This window comes from Xenopus laevis, chromosome 1S (genome assembly GCF_017654675.1).
Source record: "Xenopus laevis strain J_2021 chromosome 1S, Xenopus_laevis_v10.1, whole genome shotgun sequence".
Lineage (NCBI taxonomy): Eukaryota > Metazoa > Chordata > Amphibia > Anura > Pipidae > Xenopus > Xenopus laevis.
The window spans coordinates 42111019-42124605 of NC_054372.1; the positions used below are offsets into that span (position 1 = coordinate 42111019).

Below are 13587 nucleotides of genomic sequence, written 5' to 3' on the forward strand. Positions count from 1 at the left end.
TAAATCTGTCTGTGTATGGATATCTTTGCAGCATTTCTAGCATGGACATTCCCTAGGGCCAATTTACCTGCCTTTATGTTTGAAGTATAGGGATAAATCCCACACAGACATGGAGAGAACAGGCAAATTACTTGCAGGTTGCACACAGGTTAAAATCAAATTACCAACCACCGAGTCTTTGATTTGCAAGTGGTAACTAGGATCTTTACAGAATACATTAAGAAATACTCAAAACACCTAAGTGAATTGAGTTGTGGAGTGCTCCTTTAATAACTCTGTATTGAAATGCCTCTTTACCCTGTGATAACTACTGTATGCCACTTTGTGTTACTGGGCAGTACATTCCTCCAAAGATTCTTAAATTAATGAGCACAACATGGGCATATAAGGGCCCTTAGCATATTATTAGCTGTTTAATGTATGGACAGTGGTACGGTACCCTTGGATGTCTCTAAAGTGGTAAAGATAGCAGTACCTGTCATATTTAATCTTAGAATAGGTTCTAAAATGCACATTATGATGAGAGACATGTGATTACAGATTTATTCCCATTGGTTGCATTTAGATTATGACCCATAGGATTCAATGTTCGAATCAAACAGTAGTCAATATGGAGCAGGATACCACCAACATTTTACCCTGTTCTCTGGGAAACATGATATTTAAAGCAAAATTGTGAAGTGCAATATAGTGACATGTATTATTAATATTTTAAAGGAGAACTAACTCAGTGTGCTTGACAGTGTGTTTTTAATTGACAGCCCCCCCTGTATATGTCATTTCCCCCATCCCCAACCACATTGCCTCCTGCAGTTAAAAGTCCCCTGGCTCCTGAACTGGCTAATTAACTGCAGAGCAGTTTAGGGGGATCGTTGACTGACAGAAATAGCATGTGATGGGGAGTGGGGGATAGCGCTCCTTTAACAAACTTAGAATGTCCCTCCTTAATGATCTGGTAACCTAACTACATGGACAAATGTTATTTGAAGGTTTAGTTAATATATCCTTAGTTTAGTCAATATATCCTTAGTTTTAATTTTTATTGTTACTGTTTTCCTCATTAGTCAAAAAGAAGATCAGTACAGCAGTACTGGTGTCCATCATGTTTGGCTGTGTTACTACAAGGCAGATTGCTGATCAAGGTCATGTGCAGTGGAAATCAAGACCAGAATACAGTGTATATGCTCCTGTTTGGCACTCAGCACCAGTTAGAAAGGTTCCAGAAGAGATAAAGGCAAACATTACAGGTGCAAAACCAGCTCTGAATCTTTACTTTAGGTACTTGGGAGCATGGGTATCTATAGGAGTCTGGATGGTGCAGTTGGGGAGGGGAGTCTCTGCAGTTGTTTTAAAATTCACTTCACTTCTTCATATTAAGCTGGTCTGCCTTAGCTTTCCACTAAACTGTGTAACATTTTTGGTGGCATTTACTTCAATTCAGTCATAGGAGCATTACTAAGTTTGGACACTGATGTTGGGCTTTCATGCTGTCTACATTCCCATGGATCCCACAGATGTACAGTTGCACAGAGGTACTAAAGCTGGAGAGAGGCTTGCCCAAATTGCTGCTACAAAGTAGGAAAAGCAACATATTGTCAAGACTGTTAAACAGCATAGTGGAATTAGGGTCGTTAGCCCAAATCAGGAAAAACATTACAGCACCCAAACATTACAGTTGACATTGCGTATTCAGGCAGATAAAAATCGATTGGCCAAAACCAAACCAGTCTTTCTGATGGTCATATCCTGAAGCACAAAGGGTCGATCCAAAGAATGTGTTTCCACTTCGCAAATGAAGCAAACATGACACCATTCGACCCAATGTCTGATATATCCTATGGTGATGTTAGGGTTGTACTTGGCTGCTTGTCTGTGGTAACCCATGTTGTTACTCCCAACAAATAGTTCTTGTGCTAATCAAACACAGTTTCAAACTTAGCAGTGGTTAGTCCAGCTAAGGGACATGCAAGTTTTATTTATTTACTTGTCAGTTTCTGCACTCAACAGCCCATTTCTTACATTATACTGTATATGGCCTGCCACTTTGCAAGTGACCTATTATTACTCATTCTCTTCACAATCACTTCACCTACAGCTGATTGGGGCACCTCTAGAGGAGTAAAATTCTACTTGTATGAAATGAGCCGTCCTATGATATTCGCATACTGAGAGTCACTGAGCCTATTAATACTCCAATGCTAATATTTATTGCTGGACATCACATGGCTGTATGTTTAATTATAAACCTGTACTGACAATGGGTGTGGTTTTAATAGCCAAATCTACTAATTAGAATGGGTGTCTTTATATTTCTAGCCATAGAGTGAAGTTGTCATTGTCCTGAAGTGATTACTAATGCAAGTGTCATTGTTCTGGACTGATTAGTTCTAAGAATAACAAATGTACATGTTTGATATAAACCATATACAGAATTCTGTCTCTATTGAATTAATTTTAAAAACATATATTGTGACTTAAGTAATTTCTTGTTTACAAAGTGCACTTGTACATGCAATGTCTGGCATGTTACTAATATATTCCAAAGTACTATTCCTTTAACAGCTTCTCTTGTTTATTTTTTCCAGTGCATGCATAGCATGAATCGTGGCAAGTTCCTTAAAGAGCTGGTTTGATCTTCATGATGTTCTGTCAAATATTCATTTTATGAAGCAGTGTTAAAAACAGCATTATTACTGTATATGCAGGGTAATAGCCTTGGAGGAGAATACATGGGCAACTAGGATGAAGAAGCTGACAGATCGCTAGAGCTGACTATTACAATCTAAAAAGCATGATTCTCACAGGCGGATAAGCATATTTTGACAGCTCTTTTTTTTTAGTCTTGGTGAATATGAAGCATAAGTACATTTTGTAACTTTCCTTCCATCACAAGAACTCTCATAAGAGCACTTGAGGGGGAGTAATCAATCTTTATGCTGATTAAGTGGGGAGTCCCAGGGCTGTTTCCACTAAACATCTCTTCCTAAAGTTTCCAATCTATTTATCAGGCTGTGTTAAATTATTTACACCTGAAAAGACTCATGATCTGACGCCATTCATGGTCAATGTGGAAATCATTCATTAAAAGAACTGGTCATGGTATTTAAAAAGGTTTGTATTTTTTTTATGCTGCTTGATCCTGACCCTTTATAAGCTTGCCTCTAACATTTGCTTGAGGCTTGGTTATTAAGCTGTTGTTGTGATCTTGCCTCTGGTTCTTGCGATTCCCAATCTTGTGTTCTTGTATCCTAGTTCTCGTGACACCTCTTGTTCCTTGTTCCTGATTCCTAGTCCTGTTCCAGTTTCCTGCCTTGTTCCAGTACTCCTATGTCCATCCTTACCCTGCTCTTGGATTCCCTGGTTTTGACTCCTGGACTGTCCCTTGACTTTGCTTGTCTGCTGCCAGCCTCGACTCTTTGGACTGATTCTGGATTGTGTCTCTGCCTGCTGCTTTCTACTATTCAAGTCTTTATATTCACTGAGAGCACCATTACTTGTTTAATCACTTCCCTGAGTTTATTAAAGTTTTCTTTCTTCTTAACAGTACTTCTGTTCATGGTTACACCTCGGTTACCCAGTTTTAAACTTCCTTGTACTCTACAGAGTCTCCCCAGGAAAAACATGACAAATACAGACATGAGGGGTTGGTTATGAATGCATACCTCCCAATTGTCCCTCTACCTGCTCTTGTGCCCAATTAAACCGACGTGTTGCAACTTACACCCTGAATATGTTAGAAGTTACTCGCACCAAAGTTCAGTCAAAACAAAAGTGCAATTGAATTTGTTTTGAATCTGATGCCTCGGAAACAACTGCAGTGACCCAACTCAGAGCACGGCCACATTTAAACTGGAATTATGAGGATAAGAACACTGCGTTATGCAAAAAACATGGTTTTGGGTCTGACCTTGCACTATGCACGTAGAGTGGCTTCCTCTTTTTTATCAAAGTTCCTGTGCTTATATACTGTAGGTATCTCTTACATTTTCTAAACTAGACAGGGCAGTTTGGCATGGAGGCACTACTAGGTAAGGCAATGAGAGCGGTAGCCACAGATGTTCATGTCCATGGAAATTGAGGCCCTTTACAAAATACAGTACAAAAGACTTAATGATTTACAATTTGTAAAACCTAAGTAAACTATCAGTTTTGCATGAGAAACTCCAAGTTACTCACACAGGAGGCTGCATAGTTACAATGGTTTTCTGTTTAGTTTTACATCAATTAACTGTAACTGCAAATAATACAAGTTCACAGATGGTGGTAAGTTGAAGAGGTGGAAGTCTAGTCCCAGTCACAAAAAGCCTTCTCTATTTACAGTATATATAAAAAAAATTGTAAACAAACCTAGCCGAATGAAAGGTGACCCATCACAGGGGTAAATGAATTAATTTCTGGCCCCAAAGTAGTAAGTCTATAATAGCAATAACTTCTTGGAACAGCCACTTTGGATTTAATTTTCTAGCTAAAGAGTTGAGAGCTGAAAATGTTCTTCCATCTGCTTCTTATTTTGGTGCATATTGTAGGAAAGGTGAGCTAAAGCAAATCATGGAAATTCACAGTGCAGAAGATGAGATGCTTAGCGCACCTCACCTAAAGAGGCATACAAATCATTTTATCTTCATCCATGAAATAACTCATTACCCCTGACCCCAGTAAGGAAATTCCAAACTTGCCTGCTGTAATATTCATGAATGAAACCATATGCTGTTTCCTTTATCCCATTGTCACGGTGTCACCAAAGTGCTCAATGCACAAAGATCAGTATTGATCTTAAATCTCTATTTACAAGTAGCAACAATTTTATGATAATATAAACCATTCCTATGCTTTGATTGCTTATCTCTGAGATCTTTTCCTCTGTTTCTTTAGTCTAATTATATTAGTTCCACCCAAATAGAATTATATTTGCTTCCATTAAAGCTATTTCTATCTCTTTTTTGTTATCTCAATACTTTTTATCCTTTATTCTTTTTCTTTTGTATTCTTTATTCTAGTTGTACAAATCATACAGACAGTTTTATGCAGAAAAGTTTCAAAAGCAATTTGAAGCTGTGATTTACCTGCTATCCCCTTGCGATCCTCTTGCAAATACTATCTAAACCCTGCATGAAACCGAAGTAAACAAAGTGCTTTAACTTACCACAGTTGTCTTCATCGGCCTGGTTCCCACATTCATCCACTCCATTACAGTGCATAAATTGGGGAAGACACTTAGTGATATTGCCACAGGGAAAATATCCAAGGGGGCAGGAGATGTCTTGGCTTTCTGAAGAGGTAGATGCAACTGGATGGAAAGAACGAGAATTATATATGTCATTAGCACACACGTTGTTTTGTGTAGTGGCCCTTTAAGTCCAATTTTTGCATACTGTGGTTTTATTTGTACAATTCACTCTCTTTCGTAATATTTTTGGAGTAATTGTGATACAAACTTTTAGGTGCAACTTTGTATAGATTGCATTTTGTACAATGTAGGTATGGAATCCGTTATCTGGAAACCCATTATCCAGACAGCTCTTAATTATAGAAAGGCTATCTCACATAGACTCCATTATAACAAATAATCCACATTTTAAAAAATGATTTTTCTCTGTATTACTAAAACAGTACCTTGTACTTGATCCAAACACAGATATGATGAATCCTTATTGGAAGCAAAATCAGTTTATTGGGTTTATTTAATGTTTACATGATTTTCTAGTAGACTTAAGGTATCAAGAAATAATGGAAAGATCCATTATGCAGAAAACCCCAGGTCCTGAGAATTCTGGATAACAGATCCCATTCACAATACTAGTGATGTGTGAGCTGGCTGAAGCCCACCGGACCCTGTGGTTCTGTCCGACTTCTGCAGTGTGTCCTCAGGCTGTTCGGGTGCCTTCTTCTGCCCCACTTCTGCCTCTGCACGTGCCTTTTTATATACCCATGCAGACCCCACCCCTTTTGTGACATCACATAGAGGCAGGTCGGGCATGGGTATATAAAGAGGGGATCGCACCAGGTTAGGGTCGGGTGCGGGTAGAGGTTTTCTCAAACTGCACATAACTATTAGGTACCATTTATAACAGTTATTCCCATGACCCAATGGCAGATGACACATCTCATTGTACATCCATTATGGTTGATTGATACCCCCAATTGTACAGGCCTGATTTATATGGCCTATGTACTATACTTTCATATATATGGTTCTGAGTTCAAAGTGCAATCCACCAATTTGGCAGTGAAATTCTCAGGGGGAAGAGGGGCAGCACTCTTTTTTGGAGCGCAATTTTAATAAAATTTTTCAAGGTGAAGACAGGACTCAACTATAAAAAAATGTGGTGGATTACATGAATCACTTTGCACCCTAAATGAGCCCTAAGTCTACTTTGCACCTATTGGCACCCATTGGATTTTTTATCCGCACTAGGTGAAGAGGAAGCCAGTCAACAGATGCAGTACTTTTACAAGGAACACTATGGGGCATGTTTTTGCATCACTAAATGCCCTTGCATCCTGGGCCTCTGTAAATGATCCCTTATGTATCAGGGCTTAATGATAAGTCAAAGGGTCAGATTCCCTTTTGAGACCTTGACAAGTCATTTATCTTATTGGGTGCCAGATGATAAAATAACAGCAACCTCTTCTAGACACAGTTTTACTGGGTGATTTTCATCAAAGCCAACAACACATCCAACAGATGATACATTTAAAAATGACCATGTATCAGTAAAACCCAAGGTGGCCAGCTTACTTCAGGTTTTATCACCTTTAATAACATTTTCATTTAGCTTTAGTGGTGAAAACTGCACTCAAAATCAGACAGGCATTATTTAGCTACCAAGTACCATCCACTGTAGTCCTACATTACTATATACTAAAATAATTCTGTATAGAGGTTCACCTTTTTTTTTAAAGGTTTTTATTTTTGCTTTTATAACACAACAAGACATTACACACCAAAACACATACAGCTTGGCGACAATAGAGGTTCACCTTTAAGTTACCTTTTAATATGTTATTGAATGACTAATTCTGAGCAATGTTTCAATTGGTTGTCATTATTTATTTTTCATAGTTTTTCAATTATTTGCCTCTTTTCAGCTTTCAGATGGGGGTCACTGACCCCTTCTAAAACACAAATGCGCTGAAGACTACACGTATTGTTATTGCTATTTTTTATTACTCATCTTTCTATTCAATCAAGGCATGGTTGCTAGAAAAATTTGGACCCTAGCAACCAGACTGCAAGAAGTGCACACTGGAGAGCAGCTGCACAAAAATCTAAATAACTTAAAAACCACAAATAATAAAAAAAAAATGAAAACCAATTACAAAATATCAGAATATCACTCTCTACACCATACTACAAGTTAACTCAAAGATGAACAACCCCTTTAAATTGTTATCTATTAATACTATTAATCCTCCTCAGTAACAATAGAACCATTACAAATTGAAAAAATAGAAATTACTTTGTGCACAAAATATTTATAAATACAGGTATGGGACCTGTTATCCAGAATTCTCGGGACCTGGGGTTTTCCGGATAACAGATCTTTCCGTAATTTGGGTCTTCATGCCTTAAGTCTACTAGAAATTCATTTAAATATTAAATAAACCCAATAGGCTGGTTTCGCTTCCAATGAGGATTAATTATATCGTAGTTAGGATCAAGTACAAGCTACTGTTTTATTATTACAGAGAAAAAGGAAATCATTTTTAAAAAATTGGATTATTTGAATAAAATGGAGTCTATGAGAGACAGCCACTCCGTAATTCGGAGCTTTCTGGATATCGGGTTTCCGGATAAGGGATCCTATACCTGTACCACATTATATCTTATGAATTAAACTATTTTCCAACATAAATAGGCATTTTAATCTTCTGGAATGCATTATGCACTGAGCTATAATTAATTCAGTTCTTGCTTTCTTAAAGCTGAAACATTGCCATATTCCAATCCAACATTCTTGATTGGCACACTGGATTGGACACTGTTTCTATTTTCCATATTTCTTTAAAGTTTTTTTGCATTATTCTGACAAGCAATTTCCTTAAATGTGACATCAATCTTTTTATTCTGCCAACATGGCTTTACAAATTGTATAAAACTCTAAAAATAGGAGAATAGCATTCTTAGAAGTCTCTCCATTAACTAACTGAATAGTCACGTGTTAAAAAGGCATCATTCCAATTAAATGTGTTTTACTGCTTCACACTATAAATGAATATTTAAAAGAAGCAGCATTTAAAGAATCCTTTTGTAGGGCAATTGGAATTCTGTTCCCGTTTGTTTACAATAAGTGAAATGGTTCCATTCATCTATAACATCGATATCTCGATGCAACCTCAAACTTATTTTGAAAGGAAAAATGTTTAATTTGCTCAGCTTTAGTTCTTTCTTTTTATGGGCGGACAACACTTGTAACTGAATCTCAGTTCTGTGACCAACACATCTGTGCCCTGAAAAACTTTTACAGCTTAAAATAATCTTATAGCCAGGGTGCATATAATATTTTGCATAAATATCTATAATGCAGTACAAGTCTAAAGGCCAACCCTTTGAGGTTTAATAATCCTCTGATATCTTAATAAAGCCACTGGTTAAAAGAAAAATGTTAAAATATACATTCATTTGCCCTTAATAAAGCTCTTAATTGATGCAAATAATTTCAAAACTGTTTGATGATCGTTCTGAAAGCAAGTGATAAAAAAATGTATATTAACAGAATTTTTTCATTTTATAAATATTGCATAATTTCAATATTCCTGCTTTTCTTATTGATTATTGCCTACTTTGTGTATATTAATGTACACAGCTATTCATTCAAAAACATTTATCTAATAGGTGTTTTTTATGAACAATAAACAAAATGGCAACAGAGTTTGGGTACAACTTGAAGCCACAGAGTCCCTAGGTCCCACTAAACAAACTTGTCCCTAGGTGCCTGCATTAAATATAACAAATAGAAAGCATTCTGCTCACAAGTGTCACTGTAAAATACATAGGTAGAAATACCGGCTAGAGTAGCTAATTCCATTATCACTTGTATTAACTATCATATGATAGTTATAGAAATATGTGCCACAGTAGAAACTGCACAAAGCTAGAGACAAGCACAACCAGTAGTTCACCATCCTGCCTTAGACTTCTCACTGGTGCTCCCAGTTCCAGCTGTGACTGGGTTCACTGTCAATCTATGTCTATAGGCAAATATAAAGAAGCATGGGGCAACACAAAAAGGGAATGTGTAAATCATTGAGCCATATTTATTTAGAAAAGGTAAATGGTTTGGGGGTAAGAAAACTTCTTTTGGTAAAAAAAAAGTGGGGTGAGTGTGGGGTTAGTGTGTCTTTTACCTGTTTTGTACTTTCCCCAAAATATGTTGAACTGCCTTTTCAAAATAGATGACTCTATGCCTCGCACCTTTTTGCTTTGCTCTATCCTTCTTTATATTTGCATGTGAAATGCAAATGCACAAGAGTAATGTTGAAACCTTCCTTTGGTGAATTTGCAATAAATGACAATTTTTATAAAGCTACGATGATCTGATATTTCCTTTTAATGATCACTTTTGGGCTCCATTTTATAATTCCCTGTAAGACAGAGCATGTGACACAGATAGAATAATGGGGAAAATTTACCAATTTTATGGAGTTGCCAAATATTTACATACAATTGAGGTGCCCCTAGGCTGGCTACCATATGCGCCCCCAACACACACACATGCCCCCTACCCCCAATGCACTTTAACATGTCACCTATTGCATTGGCTCCGCTGCTCCCCCTGTAACTGTGCTCCGGGTGTCCTTTAGGAACCTGAAATATAGATGTGGCTGGGTTTGCCACAAATCTGTGCATGTGCATTCAGGCAATAATACAGGCTAAATAAGGATTTCGAAAACAATAAACATTGTGGGATTTTGTTATCGGATGAGAGGGTGTATTTTTTTCCTGCATTACATTTTCCCACATTTTTACAAAATGTTTATTCTGATTCTTTGAGAATGAAAAAAAAATAGTTTTCTTAGGCTTCTTAGTGCCCTACACCATTGTGGTCCAACTACTTCAAAATAATTCTCCATTTTTGCCACTTTATTAAATTTTTGAAGACCAGATACTAATAAAATAATGATGTAATTCAAAAAGGTCTTTGTTTAAAATATTTTATTTGATTTTCATATTAAACAAATGAAATCAAAATGACAACAAATGTAATGCAGATGAACAAAATATGTTGCATACGAGACAATGGCATGATATTATCCAAACTAACCAAAACTATCAAAAAGGTCTTAATCCAGTTCTGGAGTTGTCTTGGGGTCATAAAAAACTCTTGAAGAGCTAGATCAGGTCAATGGGCCTCCAGTTGGACAGCCCTGTCCTAAATTATTCAGGCTACTGGCTATTTCTGTCTCTCTATGCAAAACTAAAGGACCCTCAATAAATACTTTACACTTCACTAAAATCATCCATCAGAAAAAAAGTCTTCTTGAAAATTCAGACATTCCTCTATATTTCTAATTAAAAAGCAACAAATATATATAAATGAACTCTCAGTAGTGAACAAAGTAAATAAGAAAATCTAATTCGGAAATAGAAGGGTTAGTAAGGAATAAATAAGCAAACCAAGACAATAAAGCATCCAATATTTGACTTTTTAAACGTTTTAAAAAATTGTTTAAACTGTTTCACATTTAATGCACAGAAGACAACATATAGATTTATGCAACAATACAGAATGTTTCCATTTAGCAAGTGTTTCCTAGGAGCAAGATGAGCCAGGGCCTACAGTTACCAATATAAAACAGTATAAATCTCAATTTGCAGACAATATATGAGTGCACCACCCAAATATTTAATAATTTCAGTTCAAGTGATTTCTAGATACTTATTTAGCATTATGCATTAAAAACCGCTATTACCTTTAACTTTGACTCGCTATGGGGAAACAAACCAGGACACCAGTAAAACACTTTTCTCCTTTGGTGTCCATCTAGCCCTAGTGAAACACCTAACAAATGTTTTGCTCATAAAAGCTTTGTTGACAAATAGAGGTGAGGCTGAACACACCTAACTTTACATTGCCCCAGATTAGCTCTGTTTCTCACTAAAGCACGCTACAATTATTGTTCCGCACATCATTTGTGTCTTGGAGCAGGGTTTTCGACTTATGGGATTTCTGTTTATTGGTCTGGTCTATGGGACCGCATAGCTGTTTTTAATGCAGATCATTAAAAGTTAAAGTATAAAATATAATTACTGCTATAAAAGGGTTCTGGAATAAAGTCCTTCCAATACATATTCAATGTATGCTCTGCATGTGATGCCTTTAAACCATTTATAAGAATAATTAAGATGCAAAAATAAGAACTGACTGTGAAATGTCATCTATGCACTCATCTGAAAACTCCATGGCACTTATAAAGCTAATAATGAAAGCTTCCCTGTAGGAGTGGGTGGTCCATTAATATGCCGCTGGGGTGCTGTTATCACAGTGTATGGAGTGTGTACATATCCCAGTAGTAAGCATCTCAATTTTCTCAATTGAGCTTATAGTTCTAGACAAAGACCATCATTTGATTTCCTCGGTTCCCCCTCTACCTTGATATGATTTTATCCTTGGATACAGCTGAGCAAATGTATTTGTGTAAATCTGTGGAAATGAGCAGCAATCTTTTGATTTATTTGGAAAACTGCTATTTTATCCTTTGCTTTCTTCGGTTTACTAGCCTTGTTAATCATAATAAGTAGCAACCACTTTCTACTGAACACTATTTGGAGCATAATGTAGCACTAAAGTCGAGAATATCACTATTACTGAGTGAGTGTATGTATATTCTGGCAGAAGAAAAAGGCCATCGTCATGAAGTGTCACTAGGGTGGAGGCACACCGAAATTCCTCCATAGGGCAGAGAATAAGTACAGGGCTCCTTTGTGGCTTCCACCACAGAATGACACAAGTTAGAGGAGGAAAGGGACACCTACGTGCCTTCCCTCCCATCGTGAATACAGTACCTCTGGACCCAGGCAGCTCTGTATTCATGAGGGTAGCACAGTTCTTTGCATGACAACCTGCATCTTGACAATTATTATTAATGAAAAACTATAAAGAAGGTTTTTTTAGAAAACAAATGTGACTATTAGGGGGTTATTTATCAAAATCCCATTTTTTCAGTTTTTTTTAAGTAAAAATCTAGAATCAACAATTTCACCTTATTTATCACTGAAAAAACTCGATAATATCGGTTTGGAAAAAAACTCAAAATATTTATGTTTTTGTGAAAAGAACACAATTTTTTTGGGTTTTATGCCTGAAACGCTGTCATTTTTTGTAAAATAGCTCGAAACCCCCGATTTTTTGGCAGAAACTCAGCGCAGACCACGATATCTTCAAATTTGAAATGGGACCTTTGCCATTGACTTCTACAGGACCCCGACAGCTTGGAGATGGCATATTTTCGGATTGGACTTTTAGCAGCCTTGGGTATAATAAATCTCGAAAATTTTGAGGGTTTTTTTTTTTCCACTAAAATTCAGATTTTATAGTGGGGAAATATTCTGCATTTGCAAACGTTATGAAAAATGACAAATAAAAAAATGTATCCTTTTCAGACACTGATAAACAGTCATAAACATAATCTAAAGTGTGAATATTGGAAATTTTGCCGTGTTAGGGTGTTTCAGTTTAAGGAGATTTGTTAATTCTTTGCTAAAAACAATACTATGGAGAGTGATACTGTAGGTCTACACTGACAGATATAACTGAGAAATATGGGAGCAGACAGTTGATATGCAGGAGATTGCTATAAGTACATTCACAAGTTGATTTATTTGCCAAACAGACCATTACAACAAAACACTAAAATATATTCAATAATCTTATGGAAGGTGCTTGAGATTAATGTCTTTCACTTATGGCAGATACATGGAATTAAAGGTGGCTGCAAAGTCAGAACAGGTCTGGACTCCTTTCCAAATCGATATCACTGATTTTTTTTTTTTCCATTTATGGAAATGTTTGAGTTTATTAAAATGCAATTTGACCGTCTGTATACTGTGTAATCCAACCTGGTGGATAATGTTTGAGTTATTTTTATCCTTACAAGGTGGCAGATATATTACCTATCTCACACTGACACTGCCATTTATGTCATGCATATATATTGCACTTATACAGACATTATCCATCAAACACAACTGTGGGACGCTTACAGAAACAGTAATCTTGCAAACTGTGCAAGATGCACATATTTGGTATATTGACTTTTTTTAAACATTATACTATTGTGTATCTATGGGTTGTATTAAGAACTTTATAAATTCTAATACAGAACAGGTTCTAACAGAGGATTTAAGCTGTGCATATTTGTAATGTTCCAGATCATGTGCAAATCCAGGAGCATCTTTAGAAAAACAGCACTAATTGCATGTCATCTCAACTCATTCTGCCATCAATGTAGTAATGCAGCTATTAGAGCTACTGTGTATCTAACCTGTAAAATGATTTTTACAAGCAGATTGTCGCTATGGGGATTGCGTTCTATACATTCAAAGTCATATTAATATATAATCTGAATGGGTTTAAATATATCAAT

General features: G+C 36.4%; 1 protein-coding gene across 1 annotated transcript in view; it reads right to left on the reverse strand.

Annotated features, from left to right (window-relative positions):
- Positions 1-13587, reverse strand: part of rxfp1.S (relaxin family peptide receptor 1 S homeolog) — a 115972-nt gene that overhangs the window by 68407 nt on the left and 33978 nt on the right. Inside the window, exon 2 of the mRNA XM_018243242.2 lies at positions 5144-5287. Within this exon, the coding sequence (XP_018098731.1) occupies positions 5144-5287 (144 nt within the window). The remainder of the gene's footprint in view (positions 1-5143; positions 5288-13587) is intronic.